Genomic DNA, 16,062 nt, shown 5'->3' on the forward strand with positions numbered 1-16,062 from the left:
GTGATGGTAGTTAAAACTCTGGTTTAATTAACGAGTTGTAGAAAGTGATTTTTTAGCTGTGTACTTTGGAAAAATCTATTTCAACTGGAAAGCCACAATTTATGTTGTGATTTTGCTCTTCCATTTAAATGGTGAGATGGCAGTGAGTGACACCAAGGAGGTGCCTGTGATGTTGTGAAAAATGCTGGTACTGTAATAAATGAGATGACAAATCCTGGACGTCCCTGTGAGCAGGCCAGTGCAGTGCAGGGGTGTCCTACCCTGTGCTGTGTCAGAGAAGGGTAAATGTTGGCATCTCTCCCCATCCTACTCTCCTCAGTTGATGGGACTCGATCAGAATCGTTCTTAAACCAATTACCAGACTTAGGATCCTGTTCTGAACACTTTGGCTCTTGCCCACATCCATATTATGCAGATTATATCAAATATAGGTCTTACAGCAGAAAGCTCAACTGGTTTTGTAAGTCTTGAGCTTTGCTTATTAGATAAAGCTGTGAATTTTAATGGGAATTGGAGAAGGACCTCTGCAGAAGAGCATCTCCTCAGTGATGCTAGAGTGCTTCCTACTCATCTACAGTGAGTAGAAGAGTGGAAAAAATGATTTCTTGTGATCATTAAAGAGTCCAGAGCCATTTTCTCAAGTGTTAGAGGTGTTAAGGCTGCTGTCTGGCCTTATTCCCAAACGGGTAATTGAATTGCTTTGAACTTCTGCGAGTTCAATTGGACATGGACTTAGTTCGTAGCTGTTTTTATGGGATTATTCTGCTGTGCTCCATCACCTAGAAAGTTAAGTGTTGGGTAAATGATTCTTGTATCAGTGTGGGCTTGGGCTGTGAGAGTAGGTGAGAAACCCTTGATGTGTTTTTTCTTACTTTTCTCTATGCAGTGCAGGAAAAGAAGGGAGGAGAGCACTGGCCACATATCCCTACTGGAGATCAGAACAGTCAGACTGGGGAGGGAACCCCACATCCAAACGGTGGAATTAATTTAAAAAAAAAGATTTTAAATAAATCTTGATGGAATGAGAAGGACAGGCAGTGCTGGTGAGAGCAGCCCCTGAACAGCCTCCACTCCACAAAATCCCCTCAGAAGGGGAGGAGTGGTGCTGCACTGGGCTGGTTGGGACCTGCAGGATATTTTATATCTGTGGGTTTGGGCTGGAAATAAATTCCTTTTTATTTACTCCTTAGAGTTCTCCCTTCAGTCTGATATTCAAGTACTTCAGGTTGCTTTTGGATGAGCCGTGAAAGATGAGCATGAAGTTTTAATGCTTTAGAATGGTACAATTGGACCATCTTTTTGGGGGTGATTGCCAACTTAGTGTAAGGAATGTAAAGAAGTTTGATATTTTAGGCTACTTAGATTTTTTTCTGCCAGAACCTAAAGAAACTTTGTCTTAAAGGGCAAGATTCAGTTGTTAAAAAATCGGTCACTTTTAGTTTCGAGCTGAATTAGAAATTTGCTTGCAAAATTTCAGGGAGAAAAAATGCACAGCTGTTCTTCCTTGGTTATATATCTTTTTTGGGGCGTCTCCCCAAGGAAATTTGACAGCCTGTTGTCAGTGGTGAGAGTATTGATAGCAGATAATGCATGGGATGTAGAGGATATTTTGCTACACAGGCAGCAAAGTTTGCCTACAGCAAAGTCAGTCCACAGTCCTGTTCTCAGGAAAAGGATTTTCCATCTTGATTTTCTCCTATACCCCCCAATCATTCTGCTTGTCTCTATTGTATTTTATTCCTTGCTACTTTTGCAGTTGATTGTATTTCACAAGGAAAAAGAGGGGGAAATAAATTGAATTACAGGTAGCCAGAGGAGTGCAGGAGGATAAGAGGCTCTTACTGCAGTGTGGGGGGGGATGAAGTGGTAGAGAATATTCACTCATTAATGAGGTGAATGAAATTAGGGTGATTCTAAAATGGTTGATTTAATTAACTGCTTTGTAAATTGATCTTTAAACAGGATAAGTTTATTAAAATATTTTAAAAAGGGAAAATAACCAAAGCCCTGCTCGAGTAACAGTTTGAAATAATGCTTGCTGTAGTTATTCATTAAAAAGATGTGGATAGTTGGCAATGTTGGAACATGTTCAATAATACCACATTTTGCAATATTTGTTTTGGGGTTTTAATGGAAAATTCCAAGTTCCTGCAGCTGTTTTCAATCATAAAAGTCCCTCAGGAGCATTATTTCTAGATCTCACAGCTGTGTAGAAAAGCCTGTGAAGATGGGAACAGGAGTTCCAGATCAAGAAGACCAATGAGATGTGTCAGTGCAATATTTGCTGAGTGTGCAGATACAAACAAGGCACTTTGGGCATCAGTGGATGACATTAGTGAGACCAGCAGGGAGTTATTCTAATTTTGATGTTCTTACCTCTTAAAAATTACCCAGAAGTTGCCTTAAAAGTTTTGGAGGGCTGGAATAATTCATTGGACAGACAAGCAGAAAATTTATTTTAGTTTAGTTTTTTTTTTTTTTCCAAGTTGTCCACATTTTTCCAGTGGTTGTGTTAAACACAGTATCATGGAGTTAATTTGACATTAAATTTGCTGCTCTTACATTCATTTCTGCAAGGCTTTAAAGTCCATTGATGAACAGGACTACAAGTTGGAACAGAATAGAAGTTGGAAATCATTGAATATCTTATTCCTGAGGCAGAGGGTGGCCTTGCCCAGCAGCCTTTGCATCCCTGTGAATTGAAATTCCTGCACAAGCTCAGCTGTGTCAAAGGGGGACAAATTGAGGCCGGAGCTCTTTCCTTCGTATGGCCACGAGCAACAGGAGGTCAACCTCTGCCCCTGCATCTGAGAACTCTGCACTTCATTAGCTGGAATTCACTAAAGGACACTTAGGATTCACCAAATCATTGTGTGTAATTCACTAAAGGAGATTAATTTGGCCTGGGCACCCAGATCCAGGAGCTGAGCCCTGGCACTTCAGAAAAATCAGGAATGACACCCAAATTTTAAAGGGAATTGCTGGCCATGGCCACCAATTCCTGCAGGAGGTGGTGAGGCCCTGGCACAGGTTCCCCAGAGAAACTGTGGCTGCTCCATCCTTGGAAGTCTCCAAGGCCAGGCTGGACAGGGCTTGGAGCAACGTGGGATAGTGGAACGTGTCCCTGCCCATGGCAGGGGGTGGAACTAAATGATTTTACAGCCCCTTTCAATTACCATTCTGTAATTCCATGATTCTGTGTTGCTTGACATTCTTGAAGCCATCTGGAAAGTCTTGTTGTTGTCAGATGGGAGTTTTTTAGTTCACGGGGCTCCAAGGACAAAAGTTCTGGGTTTGTGTGTCTGTGATAAATGGATGATTAAATAATTTAAAGTATGTTTTAGTACTAAATGTTGAAGAGTCTGTAAAGTAGGAATTTTGAGTGGAGGTAATTCTGGTTGGAGGCTCTGGCTCATTAAATTCTGCAGTTCAAACAAAGAACTTGAGCACATGAAACTTGGTATTGGCAGATAAATGATGCAGGGAATGGTGACATTAGAAACACGGGTAAGAAATGCCCAAACCAGGTGTTGCCCTGAGGAAGGGTGAGCTGGCATATCCACTGAAAACCACCTCAAGGCCAGATGTTTAAAGAGATTTTCTGCTTGAAAATGGTGCTGCTCAGAGCTGGCTGTGATGAGTCAGTAAGTCCTTGTGACGCTTCTCCTGAAGCTGGGAGAGGAGGATGGAGCAGCCCTGCCTCCCCCAGGGGCCAAACCTGGAACACAACGTCTGGTTCCAAATGCTCCCCGCCAAGCTCCGAAGGTCTCAGGCTGGGATGCCACTTCCAAATTGTGGTTGTTACAATTCCAGTCAGTTGCAGGTCGACTGCTGCATTGCCTGCCATGCCCTCCTGTGGTTCAACAGTCTGGGTGCTTGTCTTGGAAAATTTTAAATGGCCTGGACGTTTCCAGTAATCAGTTTTCCAGAGGACAGCACATTCCCGTTGGGCTGAAGCGCTGATGTGGATGTAGAACGTCTGTCTTCTCACGCAGGCATTTTCTTGGATGGGAGTCATCCCCTTGCATTGTCCTCCTGCTTCCTTCTCCCATGAAACAGTGTAAGGAGCTCAGTAGTTGCTGGATGAGGACAAAGATGAGATTTTTTCCTCATTTCTTTATTTCCCAGGCTGCAAGTGCTATTTTTGTGGATTTGGGCATCCTGGCTTTGTCTTTACAGCTCTACTTCAGCTCTACTCCAACAAGCCAGTTCTCAGTGTTGGATCTCGAGTCATTCCATGGCTCCTGTTAGGAACTTCTCTGTGCCAGGGCAGAAATGGACATGAGGAGTCATCCTCAAAATTTGTAGGGAGGAATGGGCAGCCCTGTCCCTGGAAGGTCTCTCAGCCTGACAGCCATCGTCCCTCTCCCGGCTTTCACGGGGTCCTTGGAATTCTTCCTTGACTTTCCCTCAGCTGTGATTTGCTCTGGCTCGCAGGGATTGTACATCAGCTCTGTCAGGTCTCCTGGAGTTTGAGTGATCTCTTCACCCTGCTCTCCTGCAGGAATGGTAATAAACCCTTGACTCAGGAGAAGATTCCTGAGAAGGATGGGAAATGCCATATTCTGCTTGCCAAGTTCTGCCTGCCCTCCATCTGCCATCCCTTCTTCTCAAGATCTAGAGTTCTGAAGGAGGAGATCTTATTGTTTGTGTGACATTTGGATCTGTAGCCAGGAGACTTAGGAATGGAGCACAAAGGGGGAATACTGTGATTTTTTTCAGTTCCATTTCTGGTCTTTGCAGCAAATAATGTTCATTGTTGTGGCTCCTTGGGAAGTTTAGGAGTTAAAAATGATTTTGTTGAGCCACCAGGATGGTCAAGTTACCTGAGAAGCCAATCTTTAGAGGAGAAAAAGCTGAAGACTTATTTCTTTAAATGAAAGCTCAGGAGTAATTGGATGTGCTGCACTTTCCTTGTCAGGGCAGGCAATCTGTGACAACATTCCAGGTTCAAAAGTTCCTAACTTCAGAAATCCAACTTCAGTCAAATCAGCTTGGGTCCTACAGGCCACTAGAATTTCCGCTGGGTCTGTTTTTATCTTCTTTTTTTTTTTTTTTTTCAAGGTAGCTACAAAAGTTAGGGCAACTCGAACTCTTTGTAGTTAAGATTTGAAAGAGTAGAGATTCATAAATCTCATATCATAACTGGTGAAAACTTGTCCAGAAAAACTCAGATCTGTGGCCACCACAGAAATCTGAGATTCCTGTCTGGTGGGTACTTAACACTGGGCAAATTTTTGTCTGGGATCAAGTTGCAGCCATAATGACTGAGCAGCCACAGTCTCTGTAGCAGTGGTTTATCAAAAACAAAAGGGCACAAACTGCAGGGTTGGTGCAGGCGGTGGGGAATGTCAGGAGAGGTCTGAAATGCTGTTGGAGCACTCCAAGGAAAATGAACCCTTCTACTGTGTAGTGAGATTGGCATTCATAGCAGGTGTCCTGCTGAGGTTGGTTGGAGGCAGATTTTGCTGTGTGTGTGTCTCTTAAAGTTTTTCACCAGAATTTATAAAGTACCTTCCACGTGCCACGTAGACCTATTGAACTGAAGCGTTTTGTGTTTTCCCTCATTTCCAGCCTGCTGGAAACCATGTCTCACTACACAGATGAGCCAAGATTCACCATAGAGCAGATTGACCTCCTGCAGCGCCTGAGACGCACGGGAATGACCAGGCATGAGATCCTGCACGCCCTGGAAACCTTGGACCGTCTGGACCAAGAGCACAGCGACAAATTCGGGAGAAGGTCCGGCTACGGAGGCGGCTCCTACGGCAACAGCACCAACAACGTCCCGGCCTCGTCCTCGACGGCCACGGCTTCCACACAGACGCAGCACTCCGGGATGTCCCCGTCCCCGAGCAACAGTTACGACACCTCCCCACAGCCTTGCACTACGAATCAGAACGGGAGGGAGAGTAACGAGAGGTTGTCTGCCTTCAACGGGAAGATGTCGCCCACCCGCTACCCCCTGGCCAACAGCCTGGCCCAGAGGTCCTACAGCTTCGAGGCTTCCGAGGAGGACTTGGACATCGACGACAAAGTGGAGGAGCTGATGAGGTGAGTGGAGGTCTCTGTAAAAGGTGCAGAGGTGAGAAGTGCCTCAGCAGGAGTGGGCGTGTCGGAAGATTGCTCAAATAGGGGTTGTAGGGGGGTAAAATGCTGGCGTAGGTTGTCCAGGGAGGTGGTGGATGTCTCATCCCAGGAAGCGTTCAAGGTCAGGTGGGACAGGGCTCTGAGCACTCTGATCTAGTTGAAGATACCCCTGCTTATCACAGTAGGTTTGGACTAAATGGCCTGAAATATCTCTTCCAACCCACACTGTGCCGTGAGGATTCGATGATGATGATGATGATGATGATGATCAGGAGAGCAGGAGCTGCTTCAGGCAGTTATTCCTGCCAGTGCTCCAAGGGTCACCATCCCAGAGCTTCTCACCTGCCTTGTGGAGGCAGGCCCTGGCCCTCTGGGAGTGCCCCACAGTCTAACTCTTGAAATAATTTTTCCAGTGCTATACCAAAAATTTGGATTGATATTAGAACACTCTTTTATTTTTATTCAGGATTCTGATCAAATATCAACTCACATGACTCCTCCTCCACTATTTCACACCTGTTGTAATTCCTTCCATATAGAGGGAGAGTAGGGAATCCAACTTGGATTGGTCAGTTTTCCAGGGGGATCTGGAGAGGATGCATACTCTTTGTTTATAGTTTGTGGCAGGGATTTGCAGAGTGATGCAGGAAAATACAAATAATAAAGAAGAAGCAGAAGTTTTCTCTGAGAGCCGTTGGGATGGTTTTTTTTTCAGGGCTGACCTTTCTTTACTTTTAGCAGCTTTCTTTTCAGCATTATGGCAAAGATGAAAGGAGGGGATTATACTCCTGAGGATGAAAGTCAGTCAGTGGGCTTTGAGAGCGCAGAGAAATAAGAGGAAAGGCCAAATGTCTCAAAACAATTTTGGTCGTAATGTTGGAATTTATTCTTTTTTCCCCCCAAAACTGCATTATTCCTGAAGGTACCTGTGGGAGGACTGGAGTCCATAAGCTCCAGTGAATGGAAATGTGTTGGAAGTAGTTTGGAGATTTCAGGGAAAGATGTGGCTTTTGGGGGAGAGGATTAGAGATGAGCAGTAAGAAAAGCCGATCAACCTCATTTGCTGTCGGCTGCGGGATGATGGAATTGTGCAGGAAGGGGGTGAGTACAGCAGAGTGCCAAGTTCCCATGGCTGAGGTTTGGGTTCCTGTGCAGTGAGTCTCAGGTAATGCTTTTAGTGCTTATTTAAACTGAAATTGCTTGTGTTTGCAGGCATATGGATGATGAGTGTTGAGTACAGAAATAAAAATGAACCCACAGCACAACATTCATTTTGCATTTACTTTTGCAAGCTTGAGTCTGCCTTCAATGCAGCTGGGGCAGGACGGGAGAAGGGAAAGGGAAATGTCTCAAAGTTGGGTTTTAATTGCCTGCCCTTCTCAGGAAGGGAGGGAGGAAGAGGAGGGGCAAAGTATGTGTTTATTTCAGTTGAAATTTGCTGTGTATCACAGTACTTGTGCAACCTCCAATTTATTTGCTTTTAGCACACTTTTAGCCCCTTCTGAACTACCTGTGCAGACCTTGTAAACATGGTACAAAGACCTCAGTTCGTTCAGTGCAAGCTCTGGACTAAGTAGGGGACTAAAGGAGGGGTGTGAGGACTGAGGCTGCAAAATTTTGGATCTTTTCCTTGGGATGCTGGAGGAGGTTGGTCTATGCATATTCATTTGGGCAACTAACCATGCAGCCCCTGCTATCCTTTATTTTTTATTTTTCTGCCTCATTTTTACGAGTGAGGTTTTTATGCTGGTATGAGAGATTTATTCATCCCTGTGTAATGAAACTTTGTACATTCCATATGGCAGTGCTGCACCTAATATGAATTATATGGGACATGAGTCATCCATTCTCCTGCTATGGTACTTTGATCAAACGTGACACTTGTTAAAAGAAGTGTCCAGCACTGAGGCATTTGGGCTGTTTTAATGCCAGCCTTCCCACTCCTTGTCCCCTAAATAAATGAAATAAAAGGCATTTTGCATCTTGCAGGTGCACTTTGGTCCGTCCCTCTTTTTGTGTGTCCTGTTGTTGTTTTGTTTTGGTAGGAGGGACAGCAGTGTGATAAAGGAGGAAATCAAAGCCTTCCTCGCCAACCGGAGAATTTCCCAAGCAGTTGTTGCACAGGTAACAGGTAAGAGCTCGGGGAGTCCTTTCCTCATTTTGGGAATCTCTGTGTCTGAACTGCCTGTCTGAGCACGGTGCAGATGTTGGAATATCACTTGGCTTTCTGCATTGCAGTGCAGATCTGTCAGCTTAGTCATGATAATGTATGCCTTTGATTTAAGACCCATTGTCCTGCACATCATGGAACTTCCCCAGTGAATCACTTTTTTTTTTTCTTCTTTTTTTTTTTTTCCTGTGGCTTGTGCTGGCAGATTTTATTTTACAGCATTATAATAAAGCCTGAAGTTCTTATCTTAAAATGAAAACGCTTTTCCTTAATTCTTAAATTGTTGTTGAGTGCAGCAAATAGATGCATATCTGCATCTCTGGGTACGGAGAGAGAGAGAGATAATGTGTATTTATATATTAAAAAGTATATGAATAGTCAGGAGACACAGCTATAGCTGGCACCACTGCAGCCAGGAGTTGGAGGATGAGAATTGAAAGTTTTATCCATCCTTTGAGTCACCACTAATAAAAATCCAAAGGGAGGTTGAGGGATGACCAGACCAGCTCAGGTTTTACCGGGAAGGAGCAGCAGTTCTGGGTGCCCTGTGCCCTGAGCGTTCTCTCTCACATCCAGACAGGTGAACTCACTGCAGCGGTGCCACTTCTTCCCTGGGTGTGTTCCCCAGAGCTTTACAGAGAGGGTGACAAAGTCCTGTTGCTCCTCCATGGGGTCAGGTGTTGTTATTTCTCCCTTCCAGGCACACAGGCCTTGCCTAAAACAGCCTCAGAATCGTTTTGGTTGGAAAAGCCCTCTGAGACCATTGAGTCTGATCACTGCCCCAGCACTGCCAAGGCCACCACTGATCATGTCCCCAAGCCACATCCACGTGGCTTTTAAATCCCTCCAGGGATGGGGACTCCACCCCTGCTCTAAACAGCTGTGCCATGGCTGGACAGCCCTTTCCAGGCAGGAATTGTTCCCAATATCCCACCTGAACCTGTCCTGGCAGAGCTGGAGGCTGTTCCCTCTCATTCTGTCCTTTGTTCCCTGTCAGGGAGTTGTGCAGAGCCACAAGGTTGCCCCTGAGCCTTCTTTTCTCCAGGCTGAGCCCCTTCCCCTGCTCCTTCAGCTGCTCCTGGTGCTCCAGCCCCTTCCCCAGCTCCATTCCCTGCCCTGGATTCACTCCAGCCCTTCCTTTAGGATGAAGACTTGATGATAAAGTTCAGAAAGCTCAATCCCATGTTACACCTCTATGATTCCTTAACTTTTTAACTCAAGTTCGGATAAAAATCTTGAAATAGATAATTTTTAAGGTTCCTAGATGTCTGGGAATGCCAAAGCAGTAGGAGGAAAGTTATTATTTTATGATATTTCAAGGATTTGAAACGTCATAGGAATCCACCTCTCTGGGAGCTGTGGGTTTGCAGACATGGCAGCAGTTGAGGTGGGCAAGGACGAACTGGTGCTTGAGCCACAGAGCCAGGAATTCTTTCCATGTCTCCAACTGTTCTGTCCTTCCCTGGTCTCAGTTTCATCCTGAAAATCATGAGATTAACAATGTGTGTAAATGTAAGGGATGTTTCTGGCCTTATCAGATGTTAGCACTAGTACTTCAAAAATTAATGTATAAGTTGAGTTGCTTAAGTTGTACCTGAAGTTTAAAATTTTGGTACTTAGTGGGTTACTCTCCTGCTTTTGTTCATTCCTTGCCTGAGTATAGTCCTGGAGAACCATCTCTGAATTGACCTCTGTATAGCACCCAGAAAGGCAGGCTGGCTTCCCCTACAAGAGAAGTTGTGCAAAGAGGGGAGAACTGCACAAAAGGAATCTTTCCAAAAGGAGCCAATGTGGTTTTTTTTGGTCAGTGGGACTGCCAGTTGTGGGGTCATTGAATCAGAATCACCACACCAGATCCAAGTCTGTGTCAATGAAAGGAATGGATCTAATTATAATTACCTGATTAATTATAATTAACCCTTGATGCATGTGTTTGATACCCTGCAAGAAGCTGTAGGAAAGGCAAGACCAATCTCTTCACACCTGATCCTTTCCCTCCTTCCATCCTGAGCCTTGGATTTTAGTGGGCATCAAGTTGGCATTTAGCTTTTGGAAGTTCTCTTTGTTTCCTCCTGTGAGTAAATGACACCAACCATCCACTTGAGACGTGGCTGCCTGGATTTCACACCCTTCCCACTCAACCCTCCTGTGCAGCACAAGGGGGATCCCCAGTGTGCTCACAGAGGGACCAGAGAAATCCTGCAGGGTGTCAGTGGGACAGAATGAGGGCTGAGCTGAAGGCACTGTGTTATTATCTTGTTTTTGAGCCAAATCCATGGGAAACCAGTACATCTTTGCATCTCAGTCATCCTCCCTGTGCTGGGTGGGAGCTGATTCTTTTTAAATCAACCCCCAGCCTTGTATAAACAGATGTGCAGCACTTATGTGCCACTCCTAAGTACATAGTAATGCCTTATCTGAGGGAAATGGTAAATCTCAAAGAGGTGTTTGGAAGGACCAGATTAAAGAGTGTGCTCAGCTCTAGCAAGGAGAAATATCAGCTTCCTCTCAAAAGCAGGGAGTGGTGAGGAGTGGCTGAAATAGCTTGGGACAGAGATCCGGGGCAGAGCGTTCCAGAGCTCTCCCTTCCAGAGCTGTCTCAGCCTGATGAGTGCTGGATGACTTGGAGTATTCTTCAGATGCCTCCAATATCCCTTTCAGCTGGGGAAGAGACTCCCAAGGAATGTCTGGATACCACTTCTAGTTCAGTAAAAAACCAGTTTGTATAGGCAGAGGCTTTGCAGAGTGTATGATCCCACATGGCATCACCTCAGGATTTACAGCCTTAGTCTTACTGATAAAGATTTTCTGTAAAAAGTTACTTGTACAAGAGGAAAATAGAAAAATTGGCTTTTAGTCTTCATCCCTTCTGCTCTGGGAAGAGGCAAGCAAGAAATGAAAAATTTATGTCTTCTTCTGTCCAGGAGAGTGGCTTGGCTGGGCTACCTCTGCTGGCAACTTTTCCTTACAACCTCTACCAATTCTGTTTCCCCTTTCCTTATGACCTTATTTATCCCCATTCTGTAACTTGCCATGTTCTGTCCTTGGTGCAGAAACCTCTACTGCAACTGTGACCCCTCAAAACCTCCTTTTTGCCTAATTTTGCTAATTCTTCAAATGACACTTTCATTCAGAAGCACATTTCTCCTTTTTCCCCATCTTAATTCTAACCTTGCAAAGCACTTACAGAATCCATAGTCCTACAGAGCAGTTCTGCATCAGTAAACAGCTTTTCCTCTTGTTTTTCTTGCTGTAGCACAAGGCAAGTGATGGAGAGGGAGGATGCAGGAGAGAGGAGCACAGAGCTGAGGGTTAAAGTCAGCTGTTACAGTAGAAAAATGTTGAGGCTCTCTTAATACTTATAAAATTACCAGAAACTCTAAAAGTCATTTAGATAATGAATCTGACAGGAAAAATTAAACCTGGAAGACATTCTACAGGGCTGCCTGGTGTATGGAGAGGACAGGGCAGGTTGGAAAATAGTAACAGGGTATTAAAAAGTGACTTGAAAATAAAGAATGATTGATAAGCAGCAAAAACTTAGCATAACACTTACTAGTGCTGGTCCTAAAAACAGGAGCTGCTTTTTATAGAAACTTTTTTAATGGTGTCTGTAATAAGATAAACAAGAAGCACTTGGGTTGGGCTCTGTATAAATAATCTCCTACTGATAAGAAAAATGACAGTATAAACAGGAGCTAATAATAGTTCCTGCGGAATTTCCTCTCCTGGTGTTTGGAGCTCCTTTTAACATCCCTGCAGCCTGCTCAGGGCTGGGGGTTCAGCCCCACGTGGGGCAGGTGAGCTGCCAAATTTTGATCAAATATAATTTGAAGTTGTGTGGAATTTGCTTAAATTGCTACAAGAATTGTACTTGGGCACCAGGTTATGGTCAGAAGGCAGAGGATGGAGAGAGAAATATGAACTTCTCTCAGAGATGCTGTCTGAGCTTCCAAAGTTAGATGGAGGGTGGGGAAATATTTTCAGGAGCTGATGTCTTTCTGTTCTACAGTAAAGGAGAGAGGGAGGAGAGCGCAGGGATGAGCCCTCTGCAGATGGGCTAAAGTGGTTTGATGGATGATGCCTCTGCAAGGTTTGGAAATATTACCTTTCCTGTTTTTTACACATAGGGAGGGAAGGAATAAAAAAAACACCCTTATTTTCTTGAAGTTACAGGGCAGAAATTTCAATTCAGTTTTTTCAGTTCTTAAAAACATAAAAACCAAACTACCATTAAAAAAAACCTCATACCCATCAACAGTAAAATGCAGAAGTCATTTTTGGGGTTGTTTTTAAATACACAGAGAGCTTTCCAGGGTGCAGTTCTGGTACCCTTCCCAATTATTCTGCTTGTACAACCCAGCCCTGTCCTCCTGCCTCTGCCTTAATTGATAGGAGATCTCTAAGACTTGGCTTTAGATTATGCTAAACACACGTGCAGTGGAGGGCAGCCTTGGAGCACTGCTGGAACAAATAAAATCCCCACAGGTTTGGAACCCACACACAGAGGGATGCTGAGCAAATGCCAATACACAGGGAAACTTAACTAGTTCCACTCTGAAGAGAATTCAGAAAATTCCTGAATTATTGATCATCTCAAGGGGCATGAAGCTGCATTTTGAGAAACATCTTCCTTCCTGTTTTTTTTTTAATACTCATGACAACACAGAGATTTGTTTTTTATGATTTTGATCTTTGCAGGTTTTCTGTAAACAAGCTGTGCTAATCTCCTAAATTGATAGATGTCCTTTGCAAGCTCTTGTTCTCTCAATCTGGGACTTTGCTTACAAAGTGAAGAATTAAAACACAGTCAGTTAACTTTCTTCTCCAGCTCTGACGTATTCCAGGTGCTTCTGAAAACCTCTCCTGAAAGAAACATTAAAGAAATGCAAAGCAGAGCTGCTGAACAAATCTCTCAGTGAAGGTGAAAACCAGTTCCCAAAGACTTGATGAATAGCAGAGCTGAGGGTTATGAGCAGATTTGAGCTGCTCATAGCAGTGGCCTTCTCTTGATGATGTATTTTTCCATTTATTTTATGTTTTTGGAGGGCAAACTCTCCCCTAATCAGTTGTGTAAGAGACAGCAGGGCTGGCCAGGGGAGTGAGCACAGACTGGTTTGTTTATCACTGGGAAGTGTGACCTGCTGTGGGAAGGAGTGAGTGTGACACAAGCAGTCAGCATCTGAGCTGCAGTAATGCTTTGTGGCTCCCACTTTCCTGCAGTGCTTTCTGTGAGAAAACTGCTGCTGTCCATAACCAGGTGTGTTCCTGGCCCTGCTGATGCTGAACCCAGAGCACCACAGCTCTCCTTGAGATCCCTGCCTCACTTGGAGAGTGAATTTCCTCAGCACAGCTGGGTTTTCACTACTCCAGAGAAGTTATTTCATCAATTGCTTCTGGCAGCAGGATGATTTCTTTTTTGTTGCCAGTGCAATTCCCTAAAGCAGAATGTGATTAGAGACAATGTGACAGGAAGGTCCTGGTGGTCCCTGTCCTGTGAGTCAACTGTGTGAAACCCACTTGAGATGGAAGAAACTCTGACATGACAACTTGGGGGATTTGTTTTTGTACAATGAAAGGAGTTAAGGATGGGTTTGGATCCCACAGCACTGGGATCTGGCAGATCCTGGATGAGTTCTTCTGAAAGACTTTGCATGTGACCTTGGGTTGGTAAAGCTGTTGGGATAGTTTTGGGGACTCAACCTTGCTGAGGTACAGATAAATTTTATGGCTTAAAAACATTTTACAGGAGCAGCTTTATGAGCTGTGAGCGCTTGCAGTAGGTCACAGGCTCAGCTGCTGTGGCTAAGTGACAGCCACAAAACAATCCCAGCACAGATCCAGCTCTGTTTGGGAGAACTTTGATGCAGTTCAGGACATTGGAACAGTGCATAATTTGTGGAAAGAAGCTTTTTACAATGAAGATGGCACAGGTTGGTCAGGAAGTTGGTGTCTGCCCCATCCCTGGAAAGATTCAAGGTCAGGTTGGACAGGGCTCTGAACAGCGAGATCCAGCTGAAGATGTCCCAGCCCACTGCAGGGGGTGTTGGACTAGATGACCTTTAAAGGTCTTTCCAACTCAGATTTTTCAGTGTTTCCATGAAAGTGGACATGGCAAGACCCAGCTTGAGTTTTTTGGCTCCTGCTGCTGTGCCTTGTCCTTGAGCACATTGTGTGGAGTGGTGACATCTGTGCCACGTGTGACAGTGTCAGGCAGCCTCTTGAGCACGATTCAGATTTTCCACTCATGGAAGACATTTAATCTCTATTTATAATTTTTATCTACCAGTGCTTTGTGTTTGTATCTTAGGTTGTTATCCAGACACTCAACACACACTAATTCACTGCAATGAGTGTAAGTGGACCATAGTAAACAAGTAAATGACTGGAGCTGTTACCCAGTGATTAATTAATGGGAGCAGGGCAGCCAAAAGCAGTGAGACACAAACCTTTGTGTCCTACTGCCCAGGACAAGAAATGGCTTTTATAAATCATATTAGGTCAAGAGCTGCACATTTTCAAAACTTGGACTTTGCACTGGTGATCAGGCATGCAGATGGCAGGATTTCAACTAGGCTGGAGCCTTGTTTTGTTATCAACTTACACTGCCTTCTTCTGCTATTAACTTGTGTGCATCCACAGTTACTTGATGTAAACTTGGCAGGGTCTGAGGGCTGTGTTTGCTTGAATAATTCCACTTCCCTAGTAGTATAAACTCAGTTTTAGATCCCACTGTGGGCCCTGGGGGTAGGCAGCTCTTCTTGGCTGCCCCAGCTGCTCCTGAACTCTGTCAGTTGAGGGCAAGGCAATCTCTGGGAGTGGGGTCTGGAAAAATCAGGGTCTCTTTTGTGGGCACAGCTCTGCTGAGCAGCAATGAGCTGTATCTGAAACAAAACACACCCATCCTTTCCCCCAGGACAATTAAAACTTCATAGCCTCCAGAATTCTGTTTGAGGAAGAACAATTAAGAGTACAAACCCAGTGATTTTAAAAATCTGGTTGGTGTAAACCCACCAGAATATGGTACCTGAGAGACAAGTTGAGACATTTTGAAGTTAACTACCTTCAACACACCAAAAAAAGCATAATAAACCCTCACTTTAGAAGTGGTAAAACTACAGGGGGCTGTTTTTCATGAGTTAAATATGATTATGAGAGCTTATAAAACCTTGATGCATCTCTAGAGGGGGGGAGGTAGTGTGGGTTCTGTGTGCAAACCAGCCTCTACCTGCCTGGGTGACATCACCAAGCAGGTGGTGGCACAGGTGGTGTTGGCAGTATATTGGTACTTGGAGCTCCTCCTAAAACTTCACTTCTCAGGAGAGTTTGGATGTTGTTAACCTGTTCTGATAGCTGAAGGGCCTTGTGGAAAGCACAGGGAGTTCTGAAGTAGTGCTTCAGTTACTCAGCAAACTCTGCATTTTTTACATTTTCAGGTGAACCTATTGCTGACTCTTTATGCACTTCTAAACCTCTAAATAAACATTAGTTCCTCTGCTGATCATTTTTTGCCCTTTCTGCATTGATCCTTCATTCCCTGCTTTGGAAATAACTGTATTAATTTCAAGGAAATTTCCCCCCTTCTTACTGTTTTCTTAGAACTCTTGCTTTAAAAACTGCAGTGTTTTGTCCCTGATCATGCCTGGGTACCTCGAGCTTGGCTCCTGCTTTGCTGACAGACAGCTGCTCTTTCTGGGTTATTTTCTGGCTATTGTTACAGCTGCTGACAGTTGGTTTGTTCCATATCTGGGCTGATGTGATCTATATCACATAAACTGTTTTCTGTGTTTATCTCTGTTCTT

At 44.3% G+C, this 16,062-nt stretch overlaps 1 protein-coding gene across 8 annotated transcripts in view; it reads left to right on the plus strand.

Moving 5' to 3' along the window:
* The window catches only part of HMBOX1 (homeobox containing 1), a 105,204-nt gene that overhangs the window by 52,355 nt on the left and 36,787 nt on the right, over positions 1-16,062 (plus strand). For all 8 annotated transcript variants that reach the window (XM_084202721.1, XM_084202716.1, XM_084202719.1 and 5 more), the window contains 2 exons: positions 5,575-6,054; positions 8,136-8,221. In XM_084202721.1, the coding sequence (XP_084058847.1) occupies positions 5,588-6,054; positions 8,136-8,221 (553 nt within the window). In that variant the 5' untranslated portion in view covers positions 5,575-5,587. The remainder of the gene's footprint in view (positions 1-5,574; positions 6,055-8,135; positions 8,222-16,062) is intronic.

The sequence above is a fragment of the Fringilla coelebs genome (genome assembly GCF_963513975.1).
Source record: "Fringilla coelebs genome assembly, chromosome: 3".
Lineage (NCBI taxonomy): Eukaryota > Metazoa > Chordata > Aves > Passeriformes > Fringillidae > Fringilla > Fringilla coelebs.